The 16,489-nt window shown below is 42.4% G+C and overlaps 1 protein-coding gene across 5 annotated transcripts in view; it reads right to left on the bottom strand.

The window, feature by feature from the left end:
- Nucleotides 1-16,087, bottom strand: part of NKAIN2 (sodium/potassium transporting ATPase interacting 2) — a gene marked incomplete at its 3' end in the record, with an annotated part of 448,568 nt that extends 432,481 nt beyond the window's left edge. Inside the window, exon 1 of one of the 5 annotated variants that reach the window (XM_083608696.1) lies at nt 15,062-16,087. In XM_083608696.1, the coding sequence (XP_083464822.1) occupies nt 15,062-15,115 (54 nt within the window). In that variant the 5' untranslated portion in view covers nt 15,116-16,087. The remainder of the gene's footprint in view (nt 1-15,061) is intronic. The other 4 variants (XM_083608698.1, XM_083608695.1, XM_083608694.1 and 1 more) reach the window with 4 other exon arrangements.
- Between the last annotated feature and the right edge of the window lie 402 nt (nt 16,088-16,489).

Here is a 16,489-nt window from a genome sequence, read left to right as displayed (position 1 = left end):
TCTGTCCTTTCCTGTGATTAAGGAGTTGTTCTGTAAAGTGCAGTGTTTGTTTTCAATTTCTACAAGCAACAGTGATTCAGGAATGAAAAAGGAAGTTAGCAGAACACCCAGAAGTAAGCTTTGCCTTGTTAACAATTACTGGAACGTCTTCCTGTGGTGGTACTCAACCCATAGCTCCTAGTTTCTGCTGCAATGCTCCGAGTCATCAAGTAGCCTTCCATGTTTGTTGCTGTGAGTCTAGTGGTGTAGTTTCAGCTCTTAGTTGATGCACAGCTCTCTGTTGAAAAACAGAACTAGCTCCCTTCACATAGGCAGAAAATATAACTGAGTTGCATGCAATGTTCTGCTAGGTGTTCATCTGTGACTGCTTAGCAATGCTGCAACAATTCTCCTGGGGAAACACTCCATTTGTGTCTCAAACTTACTGGAACTGGCTGGATGTTGCAACTGGAACGGCATGCCTTACTTCAGTGGGTGACCTGTGGCCCTGGCTGTTTTTTCTAGCAAAAGGGTGACTCTTCGCAAGCTGCTTATGTTTGGACTGCTAAGTGATTCAATCTTGTATCTCCAAACAGCAGCAGGCTTCATGGATTCTTTATAGCTGCCTGATTACACATTGTTTGTGGAAGCTATGTGCATACTGGATGAGGTCAGAGAGCCACCATCGTGTGTTGATTGGTACCTTCCCTGCATGGCTAACGTAGGCTGTTGTCAGTGAATGGACTCATTTTTGTGGTGGCAGCTGGGTTACCAAGACAATCTGTGAGAATGTCTCTGCATTACTCAGTTGGCACTTGTTTCTGCAGATATTGTTGTGCTTCTGATATTACTGCTGGCTGAGCATAAACTTTTTACTACATTATGTCAGCATTAGCCCTAGTGGAGCGACTGCGGTGGGTGGGAGAGAATCATGGGGTCACTGTGGCTATACTCTGCAAATAGGAAGTATGCAATGCCAAATTTCAATGAAATTCCCCCCCTTAAGACTATCCTAGAATAATATTGTGCTCCGTGTGTTGGCTTTAGTTCCTGCCTACTGATAGACCCTAAGACTAATGCATCCACATTTAATTTTGGTGACAGTGACTGTAGTTTATACAATGTTATGATACAGTATTCTAAAAAATAATAATGCTGGAATATGTCATCTAAATATTGCATAAAGCAGAAGCAATGGCAACTAAATGTAAAGAAAGTAAGTTAAAACAAACCAAAACATAAAACAGAAAGAATATAGAAATCCACTAACAGTAAAATAAAATAAAAATACAGAATTATGATCCAATCACAATGCATCATAAATACAGAGCACTTGGGGGAAGGTCCATGCCAGATCAAACTGGCAGATCCCCGAAAGACAGTAAATAGTTTAATAAGATGTACCACATGCTAGTGCATTAACACTTTTTTGTGCTTTAGCGATTCTCCATAGAAGAGTGACAGATGAAGTGCTACAGAGAGAGAGAACTAGTGCATAAACAAATGCTTATTGTCTATTGCAAGAAATAAGAGAAGAAAATGCCCCCAAGGAAGAGTTTTATAACAAAGCTACTTCCTATAATGAAGTTTTATAGTAAACTATTTTATATACCACACTTGGGTAACAATAAGTAATGATAATATTTAACATTTGCAAAGTGCTTTCAAAGTGAATGAAATCTTCATAAGGAACAAAATAAAATAAATTCGCTCTAGGCTGCCTGCCCCTGATTTTGATTTTTGGGGAAGAGGGGCAAGTTTGGAGTCATGAAAAAAAGAGCCTTACCTAAAAATCAAAGAAAAAGGAATCTGGGACACAATCAGAATATTCAGGGCCACAAACTTTGAACTGTATGCACAAGTCCCTGGAATAAAGGGACTGTTTGTCTGCTAGGACAAACTTCCCGGGGTAGAGTGTGCCAACAAGGTGCAATCCAATTTTTTTTACTACATATAGGCTCCACACACTTTGTTCTCATTGAACCATCCTCTGCACCACCATACTTTTTGTAACAGCATCTTATGTTTGCTAGAGTGTCTTATAGTATTTTTATCCCCACAACAACAATCTAAAATAGACCATAGTGCATGTTTAGCAAATAATAAAAAGAACAGTACTAGCACCTTAAACACTAACAAAGCACATAATGGCATGAAGTTTGGGGGGTTAAAGTCCACCAGATGCATCATTCTTGGTAATCCATGAAGGTTTATTGAATAATACTGCTGCACTCTATCTCTGAGCAGTGCAAAATTCAAGGAAGTTCCAAATGTTGCCTTTTGGAAAACGGGGCAAAACAGAGCCTGTGGTGTCTTAGTGATATATGGTTTATTTACACATATATACAACCTGAGCTAACCTCTAAAGTGTTGATTGACTATTGCTCAATTTCAGCTGCAAGCCATGTCTAGTTGGCTACCCCTTTGATTGAAAAAACACCATGATAATGTTCTCAACACCACACAATGAGCCAGCAACAGAGAGGAGGGTTTTAAAGTCATCTGAAGATCCTCTGTTGTGCTTGTTTCTTCTAAGTATGAAGACAAGGAGGCTCTTGACAATTGGTTTACTGAGAAGGAAAAAGTGTAGGCAATATTCTAGCCAGTCAAAGTGTGATGCAGCCAAAGAGGTTTAACTATTGGTACTAGCAAGTCCTATTTGCGAAGAACCACTGCCTATTACAGACTTCTGATTAGGAACTATGAACCTCAGAAAAAAGTGGCATGAGCATGCACAGAGTGCATCTGCCTCATCAATGAGGAACCTCTGTCTGTATTTCATTAGGTGATTCTACAATGGGTCTCCTCTGCATAACAGAGATCCTGCTGGATCAGGCCAAAGATCCATATAGCCCAGCACCCTGTTATCATAGAAGCCAAACAAACATACACAGCATTTTTAAACCTAAAGAAAACTCTGTATAAAGGAAAAATCTCTATACAGTGGTACCTTGGGTTACAAATGCTTCAGGTTACAGACTCCGCTAACCTGGAAGTAGTACCTTGGGTTAAGAACTTTACCTCAGGATGAGAACAGAAATTGCAGCAGTGGGAGGCCCCTTTAGCTAAAGTGGTACCTCAGGTTAAGAACAGTTTCAGGTTAAGAACAGACCTCCGGAACAAATCAAGTTCTTAACCAGAGGTACCACTGTACTTCTCTCAAGTACAGGGTGAGTCCTTTAAAAAAAGCCCCATGTATAAAGAACCCTACCATTCTGAAAGTGTAGAAAGTTGCAACACACACAGAAGCCACCCACAATTTCTCATCACAATCCTCCCCATTTACAATAAGAAATGTAATTATTAATTAAGTAAAAAAAAAAAAGATATTACAGAATGATACACACTCTGTCTACCATTGTTCGGTTTTAACAAATAGTATTTTTTTAAAAAATAGAAAAGTAACCTTGTCAAACTAACAACCACACTCTTCTCATGGCTAGTTATAAAGAATGTGCTTTGAGAAGTGGCTTTCAAGAAAAGAGCTCTGAGCAATCTCAGACTGCCCTTCAAGGCAGCCCTAGTAGACCAATACTGGGGATACTGGTTAGCCTTCATAAGCAGAGATGGAATGGAAGCCTTTATAGTGGGACAACCTTGACGTGCAGTTCAATCACATCTTGCTGCTGCTGCTGCTGCTGTTTTCCTGCTCGGAGCACATGAAAAGGATCTCTTTGCCAGAGCTATACGTTTGGATTAGGTTTGGCTGAGTGCTACCGATTGACAGAAATGTTTGCAGAGCTTCTCCAAGTTCAAATAGAAATATAGAATGTGTGTGGGACAGGAACTGGTGTTCAGCTTTGAGGGGGTTTGGGGGAAGGGCGTTTTTTATTGTTTGACATTCTCCTTGGAAGGGCTGTGCCCCAACAACCTTAGCAGATCACCTTCCACTGACAGGGAGGGACCTTTCAGAACACAAATACATATTCCCTCCTTTTTTTCCACCCCTGAGACCCCAGGGAATGAATGTGGATCTTCTGTAATTCAGATTGTGTTCTTTATCACTAGGCTATGGTCCGCTCCCCAATTATTTGCATTATGCCACGATTTATATGCAAGACAGGGAATGTGTGGTAACGGTAAATATGCTTTTAAAAGAAAGGACACTTGAGAGATACAGAAAATGTGTGCACATTTTACCTGGGACCTTCACAGAGTTGTAAACCGATAAACATTTCTCATAAGTTATGGATGAACTGAAATCAAGAAATTATTAAAAATGCATAAGTGGGATACATGTGGAAATAGAACTATTCACTATGCATGTTTACTTTTTAGCAAGTACAAAGACAGGCAATTTCATTCTCCCAGCATCATTTCCACCAGCAAAATGTCAAAGAATATATAATTTGTTCCAGTATTTCTCATTCTCACACACACATCCATATATATAATATCTCACAGATTGCGAATAGAGAGTGCTCAAAACCAGTTATAGAATACAGTACCTTTCCTTCATCCAAATTGAGAACCAGCAAACTAATACTAAGAGCTGCCCAATCCATGTTTACTTGGAGTTAAACACAGAGCAAAGTTAAATGGCTGGCTGTTTATGCTAGTGCCAATTAAATTTTCCTCCATAAAGCTATGGCATTTAGTACAATAATCTGTTTTATTATTTGTTAGATTTAATATACATTGAACAGTAAGCCAGAGGAACATGAGAAAAAGTGATTAATATTCTATCACTGATAACCTAGCTAAATACAAAAAGGGTTGTGTATTTTACTAAACACAGGCACATCAGGAACTGGCTGGAAGATAAGGAGTGGTGGGAGGCTCAAGCTGGAGAACCCATAGGGAAGCATCAGAAGATTAAGGCTCAGAGGCAGGGGAGGAGGAGTGGGCAGTGGCGTGCGGTCATTGGACTAAGAGAACTAGGCTAGTCCCCTAAATGTTACCTGGTGCTTCCTCCCCAAAGCCCAGAAAGCTTCTGCTCTGATTAGGGAGGGAAGTTTGAGACTCTGATGGGTCCAAGATCCATCCTGCCATCTTCCCAAAACCCATCCGGCTTTTAGGAGGCGGCAGGAGGGCTCTAGCGTGCTGTCAGAGCCCTGGCACCTCCTTCACAAAGCCCATGAAGCGTCTGACCAGCTTAGGGAGGGAGGCGTGATGGTCATGTGCATGACATCAGGATGTCACAATGTCACATGTATGACATTGCACCCCCCCCAATCACAAGCTGGCACCTCTGACCCAAACAGTTCCCCTATAAAAAAAAATTACTGCACACCACTGGTGATGGGACAATGAAGACAGGTCAGAGGAGGAATGGGGGCAGAATGGTTGGATGCTCAACGTGCAACAGGAAATAGTGATGGAGAGGAAGATGAGGCAGAAAACATTACAGAAATACAACATGCAGCTTATGGGGGCGGGGAGCTGAGGCTGCAACAGATTCACAGGAACCTGCCAGTCTTACTATATTCAGCTCTCCTGAATATAGAGCTCCTGAATATAGAGCTAGAAGAGTTTTGGATGTAGTGGAGCAACAAGCACAAAAAGCACAGGGGGCTCCTGACTGATGGAGTTTAAGACTCCAAGGAAAACAGCCAGATGGAGAGGAGACTTGGGAGAGGAGAGGGGAGTGGGAGGCCCAGATTGTCCTTCTGGCAACTGCTTTACCGGGGCCAGTCTCACCATAGGTTTCTCTGTTTGTATTCAGTTTTTTTGAATAAAGAATCAACTTTACTGCCCGTCTCTGAATCTCCCTGCTGACCTGCAGCTGAACCAGCCCTGACACATATAGGATTGGGCACATAGAAACAGTTGGCATGGTTCTTGGATCTTGGCCTAAATATTTCAGCAAAAAAAGTTATAAAATTCCAAAAAACATGCAGCCTTATGAACAGCCCAGTCATGGACTGCAGATCCAGAAAACCATTCTGCTGGTCTGCATTTTCTGGCCTTGTCAGTTCCATCAACCAGGTTACTGTGACTGCAGGTCCAAAACCTGAAATGAGCTTTATGAAACCTAATGGAAACACTCAGTAATATGTTATTGTTACAAATAATAGCCTATTGAAATGAATGAGGGCTGACTATACAGAAGCACTGCTTGGTAAAGTAATGATGGGTCTTTGTAATATTATTATTATTATTATTATTATTATTATTATTATTATTATTATTATTATCATCATTATTTACCCAGCCCATCTGGCTGGGTTTCCCCAGCCACTCTGGGAGGCTCCCAATCGAATATTAAAAACACAATACAGCATTAAACATTAAAAACTTCCCTAAACAGGGCTGCCTTCAGATGTCTTTTAAAAGTATCACTGCAACAATATTCCATAGAATTCTGTGAAAATATTACAAGGTAGCACAACGCTCCCCAATGTGGCACCTTCCAGATAGTGTTTGAGTCTAAAACCCATCAACCCTAGCCAGTGGTCAAGGTTTATGTGACTTGCATCCAAAGCACCTGGAGGATACCAGGTGCCGCTAGGCTGTACTAGACAAATGTCTGAATCTTTGAGCACAAGGTGAATGCCTCCATATTAAATAGGCAGAGTGTATTGGAAAAACCAAAACACAAAAATGTCACTTAGACTACAATCCCATGCACACTTATCTGGAATGAAGTCCCCTTGAACTGTAAATATTGCACTGTTAGACTTGCATTCTATCTATATACAAAAAACCACTACCTAAATAGCTTATAAACTTTCCTTATTTGGAACTATGCACAACCTCCAAGTCTCATGAAGTAAATAATTATCAATGCATTGCATTTAATTTCAAGAAGAGAACAGAACACAGTCTTAATTTTATTCCTCTCTCCCTCCAAGGATTTCCTTCATTACCAGATATTAATTCTTTGAATTTTCTCTTTTGCATTGCAGACAACTTGACATGCATGATTTGCCCTCTTACCCAAGAGATATCAAAAGCAAGTAAACTAAAATGTCCTTTCCCCAATAGTTTCCAGCACTGCTTCATAATACAAGAAAGAGCACACAGATGAGCCTTAAAATTGAATTTCTCAATTAAGATTATGGCTGCAACCCTTGACTACCACAGAGTAAATGTCATTGAACAGAGTGGGACCTGTGTAAAGATGCATAGGGCTACATTGTCCATTTGAATGGTAAGTATAGCTGGTGTTGGCTCATAGGCTGCCAGCTCCTATCTCAGTCACATGAAGACAGAGTGGCCCTCCCTTCAAATACTGCAGTATGCAGTATGACAAAGCCAGTTCTGGCCATAGACAGGGGCTTTCTTAGTCATGGCTCCCCAGTTGTGGAATTCCCTCCTACTGGAGTTCTCATTGGTATCTTCTGCTCACCTATTGAAAAATCTGTCCGCTTCATTCAGTATATGGGAGTATATGAGCACACAGTTGTTTGTTGCTTTGTGACTATGTATTCCGATAACTGATAATTCTTATGGTATTATGTTTTTATTGCTGGTGCATTATTTTTGTACTTTGTTGTAAAATGTTCACTGCTTTGAAAATTCTTATTGAAGGCAGCTTACAAATATGTTAATAAAGGATAATGATAATATTTCATGGCCAAACTATAAAGATGTGGAGACAGGTTTGTTTTAATCCTGTAGAACATGCAGACATTATATGGGACGTAAGCAACTGCAAAAAGTGTCTGATATTGCTCCACAAGTAACATCATCTGTGACATAGAAGTTCCATCTCTCAAGAGTAGCTGATAAACTATTTGACTATGAAACATAGCCTTTTCTTGAACAGCCCCACGCATCTTATCAAACTGTGCCACTCTACATGAATATATGATATAGTATGAAGCTGGTTGAATCTATCATTGAGGCATGGGCAGTCTCAATGTTTCTCATGTGAACTGTGACAATTTCATAAATGTCTCATTTGAAAGAAATAATGAATCTCTGAGTGCTATGCTTTGTGAGACATTAAATGAACAATGAGATTCTGTGCCCTTTAAGCCAAAAATGGGTTATGTCATAACCCTTGCACAAATGGTATCTAAGACATACTTGTTGTATAGAGAATCGAGTTCTGTTCTATGTGGTTAAATGTGTTGTTGTTTTACCATTTATGCAATACAGACAATTAAAAATGCTGTAAGACATGAATAATAGTACTGTCTTTTCTGAAGATTAGATGCCTCTGACGATATTGCTAGATTGCACAAACATAATATTATACATATGCCGTCCTTTATATGCAAGTTTATAATACCTTAGGAACCACAAATAATACATCTATGGCTAGTACTGTGCTCATATACACAATGGCTTTAGTTCAATGTAGAATTATTCCAATTAATCATGAGATTGGTAACTGTACTTGTATTGATGTATGAAGTACTTTAGAAACTCCATATGAAACAAAATTGATTACTGTTTTCACCACACAAATTACCAGTAACCAAATATGTCCAATTTTGGATTCACGAGTCCCAGCTCTGCTGCTTAGCCCCAGAAAACTTCAACAATAATTGGTTTTCAAATTCTTTAGGACATTATGAATTTAAAGCAAGTTAGTTGTCATGACTTCCCCAAGGAATCATGGGAATGTCAAAGGAAACTTGGCTCCATTGTAAAACCTGTTCCTGGGATGAAAGCTGTGGCAAGCCAATTATAAGAACTTGTGTAAGGCAATGACAATTAAATAAAGTTTTAAAAGTAACTTTTAAGTTACTAAGATAGAGAAATGTGCCTTAAAATATTTTCAGATGAAAGCATTTTCCAGATACGAAATGTTTTTCAGTGAATGTTCAGATTGTATGTCACCATGAAGAAAGACCAGGAAAGTGTGAGTTATATTTGCATTTTTAAAAAAGGGGGTGGGGTTATACAGTACACTATAACTAATTTTATCTTTAAAAATCACATTTCTACATACTATTGAAAATAAAATCTGAATTCTGAATACAAAATGAATTCTAGTAAACAGTGCTGCCACAGGAACACAGGAAGCTGCCTCATACTGTCAGACGAATGGCTCTCATAGCTCAGTATAGCCTACATGAGCAATGGCTTTCCCATCAGCCCTAGCCAACATGGCCAATGGCCAGGGATGAAGGGAACTGGAGTCCAACGATAGCTAAGGGCCCATCTCTTCAGTTTCCTCTTTCCTGGTCTACACCGACAGACAGGGTTTCAGATGGGATCTGTCCCAGCCCTGCCTGGAAGTACCAGGGATTGAACCCAGGACCTTCTGCATGCAAAGCACACCCTTTTTTATTTCTGCCAATTGACCGAGGGAAGAAGAAGAAAAACTGGCCAGCCCTGCTGTTGTGCCTTTAACAGCACAGCTGTTGGAGAAATGAACAGTGGAAGATTTCCAGAGTATGCAGAGAAACAGTATCACCATTTCAGACTCTACAATCAGCAGGTGAGCCCTTGCTGGTGGTGCCTGAGGATTGCCGAATTGGTGTTTACCCATAATATGGTATTTTCAGTGGCAGTTTCCCAAGTTCTAGCCTAATGCTTCAACCACACACTACACTGGCATTCACTCAAGCTTTTTATGGCTAAAGGACACTGTTTCTGGCAAACATGAGATCACTGGCTGAGAGAATGTTTAACTATTTTGGAATGTTTTTGACTGTTTTTAGAATTTTATTAAAAATATACAATCAATGCTGTGTTTGCTGCCCTAAGGTCCTTCAGAAAGAAGAGTGGGGTATAAACTGAATAACAAGAATCAATTACTGTATTTGATGTCTACATAACAAGCTGCTGTGACACAGGCACAGAAACTACTTGATAAAATGATAACCCTGCCGGTAAATAGGGGTTTTGCAGATACAACTATAGGTGTGGATCTTTTAACTGCCTTTTAACTTTGCCAGTGGACTCATTAAAGTGACGATATCACAAAGTTTCTACTGATCCACTTGCCCACATAATTTTGGTCCTCCCCTTCAAAACTGTAAGACAGTTTCAACAAGTGTAAAATATTTCCGAACCTAGTCATGTAGAGCTAAGTTTTCTTCTTCAAAGATGACAAAGCAAGCAGCTACTTACATGCCTGACTCATAGTAATCACAGTCATTTTGTTAAAGGCTGTTACTTCCAAGAGTAGTCTTACGTAAGAGCTTTCACAAAATTGCATTCAAAGAGGGATACACAAAGTAAACCACAGAAAACTTGCAGTGTGCATAGCGATTAAAAATACCACTCACCACCTACATAACATTTGGCCAGTGACAATGTTCTTATTAGAAAACACTACCATATTATGTCTTTTACATTTATATTTTACTTGTATTTTCTTCGTTAATATAAAATGGCCCAGCTAAATCCCTCTACTTTCCCTTAAACTTTGATCAGTCACAGAATTACTTTTGGGCAAGATAGAGGAGCAGATTATCATGTTTCAACTCCAGGTAGCTTTGGTTGACACTGATTATTTTGATACAGTCTGCTTCACCCTGACTATGGGGCTAAAATTGTTGGGTCACCCTCTTTAATTACCTTCATCAGGAGATGGATGCAAGCAGGGGCACCAACTCCTAGAAGCCCAACCCTTTTGGGTCCCCCCAATATGGGTGGGGGCAATGTTTAAAAAAATCAGGGCACAAGCATGGATCTGAGCATCACACAGCTTCAGTGACTGGCTCCTCCTCCTGCCACAGAAGGGAAGGAATGGGGAAGCCAGTGGTGGTGGCAGGAGAAAGAGCCACCTGCCATTGAAGCTGCACTGCTGCCACATTCAGCTCTGCCCCCTGGCTCCTCTGATGTCTTGATGCAACATTGGGATGTCACATGTGTGATGTTGCTCCCTACCAATCTCTCTCACAAGTTGGCACCCCTGGATGTAAAGAAGAACAACCACGGGAGCTCTTGGTGAGCCATAGTATCCATCTGACTGTGTTGCCAGAGTGGAGCCTGGAAGCACAGTATTACAGTGACAACAATCCTTTCTGGAAGAGTCCAGAACACTCCATTGAAGGACTACTATGTCAACTCATGGCCACCAGCATTGGGGGTGTCACAGAATTTCACTTAAAGAGGTTATCTAGATGTTTAGGCTGAGGTATCTGCAGTATGCAGATGGTACACAGATTTACAGGGATGCAACAGAAACCAGGTGCCTGGATGCTATTCCAGAATAGGCAGCCAAACTGAAATCTTAATGAAAATAAGATAGAAATACTGTGAGTTGAACCTGATTGAGGTTTGCAATTGGTTTTGGATGCACTATTGTGCAGTTTAGAGGTACTCAAGGATCCAGTGTTATCTATGGAGGCACAGGCAATCTCAGTAGGTAGGTGTGTCTTTTACCAGGTTAGGTTGGTTCACTAACTGCAACCAGATCTGGATAAGAAAGAGCCTGGTCACAATTACTAATTTTGTATCAGCAGCCTTCACTACTCATTTTTTGTTTCTGGATTCAATTTAAAGTTGCTCTGATTTCACTATGGAGTGTTTTAAGTGTTAAGACTGGGGGCCTCAGGCAATGTGTTCCACTGCTGTAGTCTTGAATGAAAAAATAAACAACAGCATTTCATATTCCACTCTGGTCCACAATATCACCTCTCTTCAAGATAGCCTCTCACTTTAACAACTTTGAGAAATTAGGAGGAAATTTTAATATGCTGATTCAATTAATAGCATTAGCTATCAGCAGGTTAAGCTTATTACCTTCTATTATTTCTCATATAGGTTTCAGAAGAAAATGAGCTGTCAGAAATGGTTTTCCATGACACACATGAAAGCTGGTTGGCATGTGGGTATGTGTTAACAAGAAAATGGAAGAAAGAACAGAATGCAACGAAGACAAGCATGTGGATTATTCTTCAAATTTTAAAGCATTATACAGTGCATAATACTGTTCCTCATCCTACCATGACAAAGGAAAGAGAGAGGAAAAAAAGCCCCTTTATATATTATATCAGATGTTTACCTACACAGTAATTACTTACATATTTTGAAAGAGGAAATTAACACATTGCCTCCAGGCTGAACAAACATACATAAATAAATAAATAAATAAATAAATAAATAAATAAATAATAAATAAATAAATAAATAAATAAATATTGACTGTAATCCTATGCAGTAAGGGTGGGGAACCTGTGATTATTCATATATTTATGGACTTCGAATCCCATAAGCCAAAGCCAGCATGATCAATGGTCAGGAAGGATGGAAGTTGGAATCCAGCAACACCTGGAAGGTGACATGTTTCTGAAACCCACTATACAGAGTTGCTCATAAGTTTGTCACACTGTCTTGAGTGAGTAATACCTCTGAGCAACCATGTGCATCACTGCAACAAATCAAACTGTAAAGTGCATTTAAAAAACAACAACAAACTATTGCTTCAATTTTATATTTAAACCTGGTGTTGTTTTTAGCATGAACCTGTTTCCCCAACAAACTAAGTATGAAGTGAATGTACAACAATGATTAATAGTGGTAGGAACATAGAGATAATATTGACAAGATCTCTGCTCCTGGACATAGACCTCCACATACAACCTCCACACAATAAGTCTCTTACAAATTAACACCTCTCTTCAAGCTTTTCTTGTGCAAGTCCAGTACCTGATAAGCACAGTAGACAAAGTATCTCACAAGGCTCACAAGATTACCACTATCCAAACCCAAGCCATTTAAGGGCTATTCCACACATTATATGGCATCAATCTCAGGCTTGTCACCAAGTGTACATTCAACAGGAAGCTGCAGCCAGTCATGGTTTTCATATGAGAACAGCTGTATGCATGGCATTTGCCTTATTCATACTTCCCCAACCCAATACGAACTCACATGTGGCATCTTGCACACTGATATCCATCATAGTGCTGAGACTACTCATGAGTGAGCATTTGAAAGCCAATGCATAATGAGAGGAATTGGGGAATAAAATTTGGTGGTCACTGAAAGCCAATTGCAGTTCCTAACTCCATCAGATCTAACATTGCAATGATAAGCTTTATTTAGTGTGAAAGGAACATCTCTCCATCATTGTTCTATGTTCGTGAAATCTGCTTCAATACTTGAACATATCTGTAAGATATTTACTTATCCTGCATTATAAACAGTCTAACCATCCAGGCTGTCATTATGTCCTATAATTTAAAATACCAAATCTTTTCTCTCTCTCTATGGATGAGCGCCATGTAACATTTACATTTGATTCATTCCAGGGCCCAGCAGAGCTAAAGTAATAACAGTAAGGCATATTTCATAAGCTCCAGTATTAGGATGGTTGTATTTTTTATTCTCACACTCAGTCCTGTAATCTATGTTCCTTCACAGACCCCAAGAAATGGATGCCTTTTGCCATCTCACTCCCAAGCTAATGTTGATGCAGAAGTTTATAATCAACCTCTAGGATACATTGAATACTCTCGTGGCTACCTTTAAATACATTGTTGTAGCTGTATTGGGTCAAGTCAACAAGGGGCACAAACCTTTCAATATCAGACACTGGGGACAGCAAGGAGGGGAAAGCTGTTGCCCTCATCATGCTTATGAAGTTCCCAGAAGCATTTATCTAGCCATTGCTGGAAACAGGATGCAGGACCAGGTGAATCTTTGGTCTGGTCCAGCTGGGCAGTTTCTGTATTCTGACCTTTGGCATAGAAAGCCTAAAACTATTGTTCCATTTAGCTTTGGGGGAGGAACTCCAGTGATAATGTTAAACAGCTTGCGTTCCAACAATTTTGTTTACATTTAACAGGGTTGGGGGAGGGTTTCTTTCAAATAACTTGCACAAGAATAAATCAAACACACAGGATCAGATACTTCTGTGAAGAACAGGGTTTAGACAAGCAGAATGCTTCCTGCTACACACAAAGATGATAGATTCACTGAAACATCACAGATGTGTAGGCTCTGCGACGGTCAGTGAATCTTTCCCATGTACTGATTTTGTTCCCAGAATGGTACTTTTATTTTCCCATGCAGTCTTCTTAAGCACCTGTGTTTTGGGAAAACTGGTGATACTCTGCCAGTTGGAAGAGTGTACTGTAACTGTTTTCTCCCTTTTCAAGGTTAACTGCTTTAACACTGCAATCCTGTGAATGCCTACTCAGAAGTAAGTCCCACTGACTTCAGTGGGATTTGCTCCCAGGCCAAGAGTGTATAGGATCGCACCCTTAAGGCCCTATTCCAAACCTGTTCTACCACAGACAACTCATTCAAGGTACATTCAGAAATGTGGCATCTTCTGAGGCTAACTGCATAACAGCAACATCCATTCAGGGTGTTCAGAAAAACTCCATCTGTGAAGTTAGACATGCATAAAATAGGCACTGCAACAGATTTTCTAGTTAGTATCTCATCTTCGATATGTGGCCACTGTAGAGTTGAACAGTTTACTCTCTTTTGTTTGTTTGGAAACAACATAATTTTAGCACTGCTTGGAAACAATGAAAGCTTTTACCACATACTTCAAAACAATCATCCTGCTGAATTCATACACACCCTTTGTCTCTTATCTGATTATCTTGGCTCAAGTTCATAACCATTCCTAAAACAGTCCTCATTCCATTTAATTAAGGAAACCTCTAGTCTCTACCTCATACCTTTCTTAAGATGAGTTAACTTTTCATCCCTCACTGCAAAGCTACATGCTTCTCATCAGCCACTCCATCCATTGTAATTACCTATGAACTGCCTTCCTCTCAACAAACAAACAAAAACCATGCTCAGTCTTTCAAAGTTCCCAGATCTCTTTGAGATCTCTTGAGCCTTCAAGGAGAAAGGGCGGATGTGTGTGTCAATTTTTAAGGTTAGTAGTCGCATCCTATGCATGTTCACTACGTCCCAATCGCTTCCATTCTCAAATAAACCAGCACAGAACTGCAGCCTCAAACAAGTTTACCCCGTGCCCACGTGAATGTCACTCAGGGAGTCTCTGTTACAACACAAGCCGCAATGCCTATACGCACATGCCAGGGAGCAAACTCCATTGAAAACAAGGATGCTTACTTCTGAGTAGGCATGCCCTGAGCTCACTCCTGCAGCCCATTCCTCTCTAACCTCTTCTCCCCTCACGAACGACAAACAGCCATCGGATTTGGCCTCTTGCTTCTCGGGGGTTTGTTTATACTTTTGTTTTATTGGAGAGAGGATACAGACAGGGAAAAAGGGAAATCAAGGAGACCAGCGACTCACGTACCAGTTGCATGCCACAGATGAAGATCAGCGTGCACCTGCCGCTGCAATAACCCATGTTTTTTTCCTCTCTCTCTCTGTCTCTCGGAGGCCCCTCGCCACAGCTCCGCTGTCCCACGCAGAGCCCGGCCGTATCCAATCAGATGCCGGAAGAAGCCAAGCAAGCCGGAGCAGCACTCGGGGGGCTCCCGCCTGCAGCCGCCGCCGCCGCCGCTGCCACCAGCGCGTCCCGAGAAGTGACAGGCATTAGGACCGCGTGAGCAGCACCCCCTGCGCGGACAGCCGCCGCCTTTGCAGCCTTCACTCCCCTTGTGCCAAGATGCCTCCGCCAAGAGCGGCGCGGGCGGCGGCGTCCCGGAAGCCGGCGGGAGCAGCGGCGCTCCCCGAAGGCATTCGGCGGGCCCTGCAAGTTTGCCAGCCGCCTGCGCTCAGCCCGCGAGCCATCCAGCCCACTCGGCGGGCGAAAGTGGGCTCAGCTCATTCCGGCGGGCGGCGGCGGGCGGGAAGCCCCCTCTCCTCCCGCGGGCACTTCTCGCTGCTGCTGCTGTTGTTGTTGTCGTCCCCCCTCAGACGGGCGGCCGAGAAGCCTCCGAGGCTCCGCGCTCGGCCAGGTATTATTCCCCTCGCGAGGGCTCGAGTCCACCTCCAGTCAATGGCAGAGCGGTTATTCCCAATGCAGCACAGCAACAGAAGGAGGAGGAGGAGGCAGGGAGCTGGCGGCGGCTGCCGCTGCTCACAAGCATGACAGGCGCTGTCTCTCCATGTAAGCAAGGCAACGGCGGCCGCCGCTCCAGCCCAGCTTGGAGAACGCGGGGAGGGGGCGGCGGCGGGTGGGGTGGGGAGCGGGAAAGGAGCGGAGGAGGACCTCCCAATCCCCTTATGACTTTGGCTCTGCTCTAGACTTCGGGGTCGTCTCCCTTGTCAGAGGCAGGCGCGCGCGCGCCAACACAGCCTCCGCTCACGCTTTCGCGTCCCTCTCTCTTTCTTTCTCTCCGCCCCGGATTTTTTTTCCCCCCCACCCCCGCCAGCGTCGCTGAGGAAACAACGAACTTGAGGGAGATGTTCTGCCGCTTTTGAAGGGTGTTTATTCCCCCTCACACAAGAGGTGGCGGGCAGCGGGAGCAGAGGACGTTTTAGAGACAACGACCCACACAGACAGCCGGTGGCATCCTTGTTCTCGGCTCGCCAGCCCCGGCAACTGTACTGTGTTGGCGGGAAGAGACTCTGCCCGCCCTCGCCCAGCGGTCACGCCTACGCGCGCCCACCCGGTGCACGTGAGGACGCTGCTTTGGTTCTGAGCGTTCTCTCGCTGTCTAGGGGAAATGGGGGCGGGGGAGGGGGCGCCTCTGGAGGAAGGTGCGGAGAAACTGGCTGAGCAGCGCGGAGTTCTCTGCTGCCGCCTGCTGGGCCTTGGGCGAGGAAGCAGCAGCCG

Source organism: Podarcis filfolensis (genome assembly GCF_964270895.1).
Source record: "Podarcis filfolensis genome assembly, chromosome: 3".
In the NCBI taxonomy this organism is placed as follows: Eukaryota; Metazoa; Chordata; class Lepidosauria; order Squamata; family Lacertidae; genus Podarcis; species Podarcis filfolensis.
This window is presented reverse-complemented; position numbering and strand designations above follow the sequence as displayed.